The 12,849-nt window shown below is 33.0% G+C and overlaps 1 protein-coding gene across 4 annotated transcripts in view; it reads left to right on the forward strand.

Annotated features, from left to right (window-relative positions):
• Window positions 1–12,849, forward strand: part of SLTM (SAFB like transcription modulator) — a 43,902-nt gene that overhangs the window by 20,004 nt on the left and 11,049 nt on the right. For 2 of the 4 annotated variants that reach the window (XM_070796658.1, XM_070796659.1), the window contains exons 6-14: window positions 4,186–4,213; window positions 5,526–5,994; window positions 6,613–6,662; window positions 8,761–8,879; window positions 10,700–10,849; window positions 11,254–11,357; window positions 11,455–11,621; window positions 12,082–12,167; window positions 12,380–12,543. In XM_070796658.1, the coding sequence (XP_070652759.1) occupies window positions 4,186–4,213; window positions 5,526–5,994; window positions 6,613–6,662; window positions 8,761–8,879; window positions 10,700–10,849; window positions 11,254–11,357; window positions 11,455–11,621; window positions 12,082–12,167; window positions 12,380–12,543 (1,337 nt within the window). The remainder of the gene's footprint in view (window positions 1–4,185; window positions 4,214–5,525; window positions 5,995–6,612; window positions 6,663–8,760; window positions 8,880–10,699; window positions 10,850–11,253; window positions 11,358–11,454; window positions 11,622–12,081; window positions 12,168–12,379; window positions 12,544–12,849) is intronic. The other 2 variants (XM_070796661.1, XM_070796662.1) reach the window with 1 other exon arrangement.

A 12,849-nucleotide genomic window follows, 5' to 3' on the forward strand; every position in this document is an offset into this window, starting at 1 on the left:
TAAAAATATAAATAGGCAAGTGCATTTATATAGGTATCTATTTATTTAAAGCCAGTCTTCAGGCTTTGACTTGAAGCTTAGAGCTTTAGCTTTTAACCAGGTAGAATTTGGTTTACATTCTACTTCTGTTAGTTACTTAAAATATTGTGACTTCAAAGTGTTTTCTCTTAGTCCATTTCCATGTCTGTAAAATGAACATTGTAAGTCTTACCTGCTAGGTTGATGTGAAGAGCAATCTTATATCCTTCACATAGTACATGTGTAATTAGTGATTACTTGTAGTATTATTTTACTAGCTTAGAGATATCAGTTATTTAGAATTGTTTGGAAATTTTTCTCCAGAATGTTTATATTTGGTAATGCTTTAATTCTTAAAAATTTCCTCTAGTTTCAGTCTTGTCAATCTTCTGTGAGTACATCATGTATTATTTTTTCTATTTGCCTTTGCCCCAATGCTTCATCAGCTTGAAGTACCTTCCCTTTTCTGCCATATGAAGTCGTATAACTCTCAAAGCCAGATTTATCTGTCTCTTCCATAAAGCTTTCTCTTACATAGTGTTTTACTGTTTACAGAGAACTTTTTACACCCACTGTCTTATATAATCCTGTATGTCCTATTTAGGTCATATGTTATCTCTAATTTATAGGTGAAGTTCACCTAGGTAGATGACAGTGTTGTTGTTTAGTCGCTCAGTGTCCGACTGTTTGCAGCCTCTTGGTCTGTAGCTCGCCAGGCTCCTCTGTCCATGGGATTTCCCAGACGAGAATACTGGAGTGGGTTGCCGTTTCCTTCTCCAGGGGATCTTCTTGACCCAGGAAGATCACAATATCACAGAGTAAAACTGTTTTAGTGGTAAAGATAGAATAAATACCTACGTATCTTGGTGCCTAGTCTGTATTCTTTTCACAAGTAACTCCGCACTAGTAAATGTTTTCTGAATTCCATTGTACTTAACACAGTGCTGCAGTTAAACCCTCTGCCTACATAAAATGAGCAGTTAGTTAAGTCCCTCCACTTAAAAACAGCAGTGTCTTACAGTACATTTATTCAGTAAACTCATTCAACAAATATTTATTAAGTACTTATTATGTGCTAGTACTTCTTATTTCTCATGGTCTTTAGCATATGTCCAGGTAGGTGATAGGCAATTGGTGGTTTAGGGTTATTTTGACCTATTAGTGAGACTGAATACAGTGTTTATGTACAAGTCAAGGGAAAGGAGGCCTTCCAGAAGACGTCTTCTTACTTAGCACTTGTGTATACATGTATCACAAGATTAACCTTTGGGAAAGGTACTAGAATGGGTAGAAAGTTAACACTTTGTTAACTGAAAAGTAAGTCCTAGATTTGTCTTTATCATAAGTTTTTGCTGCTCCTAGAATGAAATAAAAATAGAGAAGCTTTCTGTATGATTTTTGCATTCAAATGCTCTACCTCTGAGCTATACGCCCCTGTATGATTTTTGGCATTTAAGGGTTGTAGATCCGATTACAAAGATAAACAACATGAACATTATAAAGCGTTTGCTTCATTTTCATATGTGAAATATTATGTTTTTTCAAGATAAACTAAAAAAGTAGTTAATTAAAAGCATGCTTTTTCATGGTGGTTACTTATTTACCATATTCCTCATTCTGAGAAAACATGTTTTCAGTGGAGGAAAATTATTTTGAAATAAGGCACATATCATGTCTGTGCATATTCAGGGAAATTTTCACAGTATCTTTTTTGCATTTCTTGGTTTGTTTTTTTATTGCAAGAAATGATTCAACCTTAGTAGTTCTATGTTTATTGCACATAGAAATATAATGCAAATATGGATGTGCATATTTCTACTAACTCTTTTAGTAGAGTTAAAGTAGCTCATCTTTTCTACTAACCCTAGTTGTTTCTGCGCTCTACCCCCATTGTAATCAGTTTGTTTTCTAGAAATTGGCTCAGATTCTTTTCCTTGGGGCATTTAAATGTATATAATAAGGCTAGCATTACCATTCGTTTAGAAACTAAACTTAGGAAACCCTTCAGAAGACCTGTTGAGTGATTAGGATAGATATCTAAAAACCAACAAAAGTAAGGCAAACCTTACTGATGGTTTTAGCAGCTAGAAATAACTTTCTACTTGGCAGAAAGTACAACAGAAATATTTTGTTTTTTACATCACAGTATTTAAAAACATTTTGTTTTTTAAAATAGCAAATACTTTGACTATTTCTTTTTTTCCTTGAATCTTATCAATACTGAGTCTCTAAAAAATAACTTAGAAGTGGTGTGCTGTTGAATTACAAGTAGATAAAGAAGAAGCAAGTTGCATTCTTTAAGTTCTTTTGTTCTTCTTTTAAGTAAAAGTGAAGATATTCCAGTTTATTTATCCCTTTAAGATAAATTATTAAACTAAAAGAGAATTTGGGAGAAGAAGATTTTTTCAGTAATTCCAGCATAACTCATCCTTTCTTTCCTGCCACTGCTTGCCAGTCCACCCTGTCAAATCATTTTTCTTTACTTTGCAAATGTTGCACAATAGAAATATAATGATTAAAACTAAATTCCAGTATAACAATTAGGAGATTATTAGAGCACAGTATAATGGACGTATATAATGGGAGTCACAGTGCTACCAGTTAGTCATCTGCTTTTGTACTAAGCCTGTGGCTTAGTTGTTTCAGGGTTTTCAGTTTCCTTCTTATTACTTTAGTTTGTGAAACAATTGGTCTTTCCCTAAATGGGGCACGTATATGTCAACTTGAAGTTGAAAAATTATTTTAAATGATTTCTTAGAAATATATTTGTTATCCAAATGTAACTGAGCATATGATAAAATAGTTGTTATTTTTAAGAAATGTGGACTTACATGAACCTAAAATTGTGTTAGGAGATATATGTATTTAAAATTTAAAATTTTGTTTACAGTTAAATTTTGCCTTAAGTCTAATTTCACTGCTAGGCTGTCACTCTCAGGCACAGTTCTTAATCTATAGTCTCTGGACCAAAAGCATCAGCATCACTAAAACTTGTAGAGATGCAAATTTCCAGGCTCTACTCCAGTCTTGAATCAGAAACTGTGGGGTTGGTGCTCAGCAGTCTGTTTTAGCAGTCACTCAGGAGATTCAGATACAAAATCAAAGTTTGAGAATCACTACTGTAAGGCTTTGCATTTGGTAGCTTCACACCACCTTGACTAAATATGATCTACTTATACTCAGCTTTTATTTTAAAAGTTGTAAGTTAAAACATACCTTAATTTTATGCATATTTGTTATGATCTTTAATTTTGGGAAATGTTTCTATCTTGTTATAATTTCAGTTATTTTTGCAATATTTTGCTTGGTGTAAATATTTTCCTCTTTGTGATATTCCTGTTTTCAAGCCATTACGTGCTTAATTTTAGATTATATGATGTCACATGTATAAAAATTAAAATAGCACATATTTAAAAATTAAAATCAGTCATTTAATAAAATTATTAACTTGTTTTGATTACCTGCAGCGCAAATACCGTTTTTAAATTGGCTGACCACCAGTGTGTATGAGACAGTGTATGAATTCATTTTTAACAGATAGAAAGGAATGAAGAATTTGAAACTACTCTTGTCATTCTTCTTACTTCTGAGATGCCTAAATTGGGAATGTTCTTTGTTTATTAATATGCATTTCATCCCTTGAAAAAGTATGTCTTCATGTTATATTTTCTGGTACATTTTGAATAGTATGTCCTAAAAGTGCGTTCGAAAGGAGTCATGTGAAATTATCAGGGCAGGCTTTTTATTGGTGGCTTTTTGTATCTGTCTCTCTCTTTTTTTTTTTTTTTGGCCATGCCTCATGGCTTGTCGAATTTTGGTTCCCAGACCCGAGATTGAACCCCAGTCTGGCAGGGAATTCCTAGCAGCTTTTTAATATGAGTAAGATTTGGGTAATTGAAACCAGTTTTGAGTAGTGAAACTAAATATTCCAGTTTATTGTTGATATAACTATTGATATATTTGCCTGTTTTCTTGTCTAAGTCATGTATACTAGACATATGCTACATTTCTTTGTGTTTTGGTTCTGATTGGAATATCTTGTGTTTGTTAGTAGTAGGTGTCTCTAATTAATATTACTCTACAATTTAACTTGATAGATCTTGTACTATTACTGAAATCCAGTTTTAAATGAATTCATTTTACATTTGATTATTCTTTGACTTTCAGGATGCTGAGGAAGAAGAAAATGAGAAAGGTATGTTTGATGCTAAGTAGAGTTTAAAAATTGGTGACATTTAGAAAAACAGTAAACTATGTGAAAATAAAGCATTCCTTATTCAAAATCTTATTTTTGAAATGAGTTTATTTTCAAATTTATCAATTTAGTGAATTAAGTTAGCACCTTGATTTTATTTTTTAATTGGTTTAATTTTCTTTTAACACTTTGAAGACATGTTCTAACTTAATGGTACATATCAGTTACTGTGGTGGACAATGCCATTTTTTGTTTAACCTAATTTAAGTTTTATTTTTAAAACCAACTTCTAGCATACGGTAAGTTGATTATATCCTTAAGACTGGCACTGCAGTAACTCATACGTGCTTACCGGTAATCCTAGTATGGAATGGATAATTAATTTTATAACTAGTCCTAAAATTGTTGGGTGACCAGGAGACTGACTTTTTGTTTGCTGCTTGGAGAAGTTTTGTACAGTCTCCTGACAGTTTCAGTAGTTCTGGAGACCTATCTTATCCAATACAATTACAGGGACATCAGTAGCAATATACGTGGTTGGTCTGAGGTTATAGAAGAGTTCTTGGAAGGACGTCCAAGGATCCTCCTACTTTGGACTAGAAAGGACATGGAACAGGCAGAATAAAAAACCTAGAAGCAATGAATGAAGTAAAGCTACCGACTGAAAATCTCAGATGCTCGAGGCCTTTCACTTTTGGGTGAATGCAAGACATCTTTGAAAATGGTAATTGCAGGACTGACTGGACAGGATGAAGCCTGGAAATGACCACTTTCTTAAACATTATGGAGCAGGCCATCTTTGGAGCCTCTTGTAGCAGTTTTCGGACTACACAAGAATAAGAAGAGTGAAAAAGATGAGGCCCTGAATACTTTGAAGACTGCTTGTATCCTCAGACTGTGACCTTTCAAGACGTCACCATGGGAGTTCTGAAGGTCACAAGGGTTAAATCCCAAGATAATTTGAACATTGAATAACAACTCTGCTCATTTGTCACTCTCTCATGGAGGAAAAACACCTTCCATATGCCATTAACTTATAACCAGAAATGAAGAGCTGGTATCCTCAGGATGGAACTCTCTCCTCACTTTTGTTGTTTGGTATTTGTATTTAGAGATCATTTTTTCCATGAAGAATAAGTGATCCTGGGTAAAGGATTGTTTATGTTAGTTAATACCCTTGTGTTTTTCTTCCTAACCTTCCATCAGTGCTAATAACTGGGTTTATATTTTCTAGGTCCTATTCTAGCTTATGAATATGAAAATTGTTTAAACTTCTTGTTTTGCCATATTTATTCCTGTTAAATCCTCTTAGATATAGCAGGTTCTGGTGATGGTACACAAGAAGTATCTAAACCTCTTCCTTCAGAAGGGAACCTAGCTGAGGCTGATCACACAGCTCATGAAGAGATGGAAGCTAATGCGACTGTGAAAGAAGCTGAGGATGACAACATCTCGGTTACAATCCAGGCTGAAGATGCCATCACTCTGGATTTTGATGGTGATGACCTCCTAGAAACAGGTAAAAATGTGAAAATTACAGATTCTGAAGCAAGTAAGCCAAAAGATGGGCAGGACGTCATTGCACAGAGCCCGGAGAAGGAAAGCAAGGATTATGAGATGAATGCGAACCATAAAGATGGTAAGAAGGAAGACTGCGTGAAGGGTGATCCTGTCGAGAAGGAAGCCAGAGAAGGTTCTAAGAAAGCAGAATCTGGAGACAAAGAAAAGGATACTTTGAAGAAAGGGCCCTCGTCTACTGGGGCCTCTGGTCAAGCAAAGAGGTTTGTTTTTCTATGTCAGTTCTTTACGATACTGAATTCCAGCATTCAATAAGATCACTCTACATTAAGGGGGTGGCTTCAAGACCATGTACAGTAATTAGTACTTATGATCCTGCCTATAATATTTTTGACCGTCATAAGTTACTTTAAAAAAAAAATTTCAAGATCTTCGTAATATGCAGTGTGTCCTACTGATTGCATTGTCGAATTGTCAGCATATATTTGGTTTTTTTTTGTTTTTTTTTTTTCAAATTGACAATTTTTTTGTGTTTCATTTTTAAAAATCCTTGTGATGATGGTTAATGAACAACTATCAGTCCTAAGAACACAAATGAAGTCAAGTCCCAGTCCTGAAATCTGGAGAAGATGGCCATTTATCCACTGAATAGAATTGTCAGAAAATCTAGATCTTCAGGAATCTTGGGGAAAATCAGTGCAAGAATCCTAAGGGAATCATTTGTTCAAATAACCTAATCTAGGCTTTTGGAATTGTTAATTTGTATGGATAGCACTGGTTTGAAATATAGTCAATATCAAGCTGTTCGATTTTTGTTCTTTTTGTTCTTTTTGTTTTTGCTTTTTTGTTTTCAATTTTCTTCTGGTGGTTTGCTTCTGTAGCTCTTCAAAGGAATCTAAAGACAGCAAGACATCATCCAAAGATGACAAAGGTAATGTATTTTTTCCTGCTTATTTCAGTGATAATTTGAATGTTTCCTTTAAAAAGTAGTAATTGTCTAGGGTTTCTTTTGACATTTAGTCCTTAAAAATTGACATAGTAAATTTTTTGGTGGCTTTTGTGTGAACAGTGGAGTTAGATTACAGCAAATTCTCAAGTGTGATTGAAGCATTACTTTCTTAATTATTTAATTTATAAACTGGTATAAATTTGAGTTAAATATATTTGCTATGTATTTTTTATATTGTGTTCTAAGTATCTATTGAATATTCATATAATAGACATTTCATTTCTTAAAATTTCAGAAGTATTTCACTTTTGATTATCACTTGTAACCCCCACACACTTCCATAATCTTTTTCTTGTTCTGGCTAGTAGGAAGTGTGATATAAATAGTATTTGTGGAGCTGAAAGCAAGTTAGCCTCGACATTTGGTTTTACTTTTTTGATTCTTTAAATCAGGGCACACAACTGTTAATATAGCCAGTTTATAGGATTTTAATTCTTCAGAATTTACTTCCTAATTGACTTACTTTGCATTGATGAAAGTTTTATGTAGAATAGTAGTTTTATTTTTAAATTTTGTAAGTTTAAAGGTGCATTATTTGATTAGTCTTTGTTACTGGGAAGTCTCTGCTTATCTCCTGATCATGTGCTTTAAGTTTCATCTTATATATGCTGTATATGTGAAAAATATTTCTTGTGTTTTAAAAAAGCATTTTAAGGGAAGAATAACACCATTTGGGTACTACAGAATCGAAAAATGCCTCTTGAGTGCCTAAAAAAAGGAATGTTATGTGTCCCTTATCTTTTTTTAGTAGATTTTGTTGGCATATTTTAATAATTAGAAATTTTAGTGATTGACTTAGTAATTGACAATTAATTGCATTACCTACATCCCTTACAGTTTTGGTTAATGGATAAGATATAATAAATTTATTAAATATTATCCTTTAAATTTAGAAGCTTAGTGTAGTCTTAATTAAATGTTAACTTCCTGTCATTAAATTTTTTTTTCTCAAGTTAAGAGGAATATGTGGGCCAGGTGTTACTGGTAAAATATAAAAGACACATGAACTTCTAGTTAACGTTTCATAAGATAAAACATTTCCTTTGATAATTATATTTGTTAAAGAACAGAAATGCAGCAGTCATTAATATTTAAAATATTTGAGTCAGGCGTGTTTTGTCTTCTCATAAGTACACTGATAGAAACTTGTGGCTTGTAATTTTTAAAGCATTAAACATTTTACTCTTTCTATATTTGATACCATGAAGTTATAAAAATTGTTACTTTTATTGCTTAGATACTGTTTCTCTTAAAGTGGGTAAGAACTGTTTTCCAAATGATGAAACGAAAATTCCTTTTTTATAATAGCGCATTGGAAGTAAAATACTGAAGGGTAACTTACCAGGAATGTATTTTAAGAAATGGTATTTTCTGTATGAAACAATTTGTGTATAGAAATAGTGCAGAAATAGTTCATATAACCATTTACCTTTTCTAAAGAATTTTGGGGTCTCTGATCTTTGTAATTGATTTGCTTTAGAAGATTTTTTTTTTTAATCCAGAGTTTTCTAGTTGCATGTAATTTTCACTTTCTCTTACCCTTTCTGTAATACAAAATGAGGATGAACTGTTGGCTAGTCTTTGTTACTAAACATTTAAATTTTTGAAAACAGTTTATCCCTTTGTTTGACTTTTCCCTTTGTGCTCTCAATGTCTCTGGAGCTTAAGCCCACAATAGGTGTAGGTAATTAAGCAGTCTGCTTCCTGGTTGCCTGAATTTAGTGCGGTGGTTGAATATAAATGAATGAATTTAAACAACAAAAGTCCAAGACATATAACTGATTTTTTTACCCACTTTGTCTTAAAACTCATGCAGTAGAAAATATACAAATTCAGACATGTTTGTGTTATGTTACTGTGTTCAATTTTAGTTATAGTAGATGTGTAGGATTTTGATATAGTGAAGTCATGCTGTCAAAATTAGAGGGTTTTATAATTTTGGAAGTTTATAGCCCTAATAATTTTGTTTAAAAAATTTCCAATTGAGAAATTTAAACTTGTGATATTAAATCTATTCTAGGAAGTACAATTAGTGCTAGTGGTAGCAGTGGAAGCTCAACTAAAAATATCTGGGTTAGTGGACTTTCCTCTAATACCAAAGCTGCTGATTTGAAGAACCTCTTTGGCAAATATGGAAAGGTACATTCTTTTTATCTTTTTATCCATATTTCTATGTCCATTTTAAACAGGTGGTATTCAAAACAATACATATAAAATCTAATTTCTTGTCTCTCTCAGGACTGTTATAGGCATAGTTATTTAGTTCTGTGGTAATCATGAGTTTTACTATATCTTATAATCTCACTCTGAGCCCTGGGAATCTTTGTAGGAAAAGCTCATTTTTTGAGCCCATTTAAGCCAAGGAAGGACTGAGCTTGTTTCATCACATTCATCATGATTTATCTTGGACCTAAAATTGCTGAGGCTGATCTGGTCATCTGGAAAATAGAAGCACTGGGATATAGAATATGGGGTGGAACCCCAAAACTGATGTGGTCCCTTTTATTATACAAATTCCAGTACAGTGGTGCAGAAGAATGTAAAACTGGTAAATGGACTTAATCAGAAGTTTTGATATGTGCTATGAAGGAAGAGTGCAGGGTTTAGAGAGCAAAAAAGGAGGCTTTACTGTGGTTGGTTGATCAGGAGAAGTTTTTCTGGCATATAAGGGGAGACCTAATGAAAAAGAAAACTAGTTGATAATTAAATGAATATTCAATTAATAGCTGTTGAATTAAATTGTAGTTGATCTGCATCCCTTAGGACGCTCATTATTTCCTTTTTTTTTTTTTCAAATGGTTATTTTATCATTATTTCCTTTTACATTATAGTTTTCAATATGCATCATATATGTAATCAACTCTGCTGTAAACTCTTTGATAGCAGGGATCTTAACTACTATACTTTGTATGCACATGATAGGCTTTCAAATATTTATTAATGACCACCAATATCAGTAAATAGCCATTAATGAATGTTACAAAAATCTGTCCTATTGATTTTAGAGATTGTTTTTTCCTTCTAATTAAGAGAATTGCCTGCAGAGTAAGGAGGTTCTTGTAGATGTCACATACAAAACACTGAGAATTGTGGTCCCATGATCAGTTTCTGGTATATTTTTGATTCTGTTTCCAGCTATTTAATTAGGGCTAAAACTATATAAGGAAACCATGTACTTATAACATGAAATTGCTCTTGGGGCGAGTCACTCTTTCCCGGAGTTGAGATATAAGCTGATAGTTTCCAGCTACTCACACCAGATTCCCTCTGTTCTTCTTCCTGACATTGTGTCTGTGTTCCTCTTTGTTCAGCACTAAATTGTTCTTTCCCACTTTTCTTCTCACTCAACCATCCCTGCCTTGTCTCTCTTAGCTATTCATTTTATAGAGCTGAAGTATATGTCACTTTTATATTAGTATACATTTTAAAAGTACATAAATGGAAAGTATGTCTTTTTAGAGTGTGTTTTGTGGAGTATATTTTTAAGGCTGCTTTTTCATGTGTGGGAGACTATTTTTGAGAGACTCATTATAGAAAAGTGTTAACACTTACCCAGACCCTTTTTGTTTTAATATCTTTAAGAGATTAGGGGTGGGCCTTTGATAGGGAAATTTTGGTCCAAATCTAATTGAAAATATTGTTTCTTTGCTTTTGTTAATTGTGCCATTACTTCCTTGATGTGACTCACTGTGTTTTGGCAATGTATTTAAAAAAAAAGAAAGTAAAAAAGTAGGTTAAATTGATTTTTAACATTTTAAATTGTTCCCCTGAATATTATAGGCAAGGTAGTTGGTGAGTCCAAGAATATAAAACAATAATATATATTGTCCTCAATTTATCCTTTATCCTGAATTTATACTCCTGAACATATCCTTTAATTTGAATAGTCTGCATTCTGAAGTTTTATCTTAGAAATGTATGTGAAACTGTAAAACTAAAGTATAATCTCATTTTTATAGGTTCTGAGTGCAAAAGTAGTCACAAATGCTCGAAGTCCTGGGGCCAAGTGCTATGGCATTGTAACTATGTCTTCAAGCACAGAGGTGTCCAGATGTATTGCACATCTTCATCGCACTGAGCTGCATGGACAGCTAATTTCTGTTGAAAAAGTAAGCTTGCTTAACTGTTTAAACAATAGTAATTCTCAATTTAACAATATTACACTAGTAAGGAGTAGAATTGGGAATGATTTTTATTTTTATATATTCATTTTAATTATTTTACTTCTGTTTTCCAATTTTTTTTTACCATCCACGTACTTTTTACAAACATAAAAATGTAACTTTAAAACTTACATATTTGGGACTTCGCTCGTGGTCCTTTGGTTGAGAATCCGCCTTCCAGTGCATGGGATGTGAGTTCGACCCCTGGTTGGGAACTAGGATTCCACATGCCTCAGGGCAGCTAAGCTGCAACTACGGAGCCTACGAATCTCAACCAGAGAGCCCATGCACTCCAGAAAAAAAATAAAATAAAATTTATATGTTTTTTTCTTCCTGTTTAAACTTTTCAGGTTAAAGGTGATCCTTCTAAGAAAGAATTAAAGAAAGAAATTGATGAAAAGAGTAGTTCAAGAAGTTCTGGAGACAAAAAAAACATGAGTGATAGAAGTAGCAAGTAAGGATTTATTTTGTCAATTAGCCTATAGACTTTTTGGTACATCGATGAAGTAGTTCTCATTTTGTTGTTTTCTTGTGTGGGGTGGTATGGTCAGGACACAAGCCTCGGTCAAAAAAGAAGAGAAAAGATTGTCTGAGAAAACTGAAAAAAAGGAAGGCAAGGATACTAAGAAAACAGAAGGTAAAGATGAGAAGAATGATAATGGATCAAGTGGCCAGACTTCAGAATCGATTAAAAAAAGTGAAGAAAAGAAACGAATAAGTACGCTATGTGCCTTTCTTCTCAGTCCCTTTCTAATGCATCCTACAGCTTAATTTTTACAGTGAAAGGGGAAACTTAAGAATACAATCTAGATAAAGATTTAAACTTCGTTGTTAGATGTCACTGTGGTAGAAAATGATCTAATAGGAATGGGAAACAGCTGTCTTTTTCCACCTAAGCCCATTTACTGTTAAATCTGGGCTGACTGAAAATGGTCATTGAATAATAGAAGAATTACTGAATAATAGAAGAATAGAAGAATCGATCTTTTGGTATCTTTGAAAGTACATTAGTGGATCAAGTTTTAATAACTCTTTACATTTCTCATAGAATAAGTTTTTTATATCATGTATTGTTTTGTAAATATTTGGTTGTCTTAAGAATTCAGCATACTTACATTATATTTTCTTTTTGATGAGAATAGTTTCAGACATTAGCTTATCTGGTTTTTTTCTCTTAGGTTCAAAGAGTCCAGGACATATGGTAATACTAGACCAAACTAAAGGTGATCATTGTAGGCCATCAAGAAGAGGAAGATACGAGAAAGTAAGTCCCTGATAGGGATGTTGTATACTATTTTGCCTGTTTCCAAAAGAAGATAATTCAGTTATCTGTAACCATTTTGCATGTGTCCATGATAGAAAACCTAAGAAAAGGGGAATGTCATTATTCATTTAAGCTTTTTAAATTACCAGCTCAACTTGAAAAAAAAAATTAGTTTAACTTGTAGTCCTGTTAACAATTTTTTTTTCCTACAGATTCACGGAAGAAGCATGGAAAAGGAGAGGGCTAGCTTAGATAAAAAAAGGGACAAAGACTACAGGAGGAAAGACATCTTGCCTTTTGAAAAGATGAAGGAACAAAGGTTGAGAGAACATTTAGTTCGTTTTGAAAGATTGCGGCGAGCAATGGAACTTCGAAGGTAGGAAAAGAGTCTGTTTTATACCTGTTTTTAACTATAGGTATGTTTTTAACTATAGGTGTATCTTTAACATTAGTTATAAACCAGATTTCTGGAAATTGTATTTCTATAGAAAGATATTTGTCACTTTTAAGAAGTAAAACCTAATGATTTTCGTTTGCATAGTATTTTACAATTTACAAAATACCTTTGCATCTATTATCTCTATCTCAACAGTTCTATAAGGTTAGTTATGTCCATTATATAAATGAATAAAATGGAGGCCCAGAGAGGCTAAATGACTCTTCCAATGCCACATGGCTAATG

This window comes from Bos indicus, chromosome 10 (genome assembly GCF_029378745.1).
Source record: "Bos indicus isolate NIAB-ARS_2022 breed Sahiwal x Tharparkar chromosome 10, NIAB-ARS_B.indTharparkar_mat_pri_1.0, whole genome shotgun sequence".
NCBI classification, from domain to species: domain Eukaryota; kingdom Metazoa; phylum Chordata; class Mammalia; order Artiodactyla; family Bovidae; genus Bos; species Bos indicus.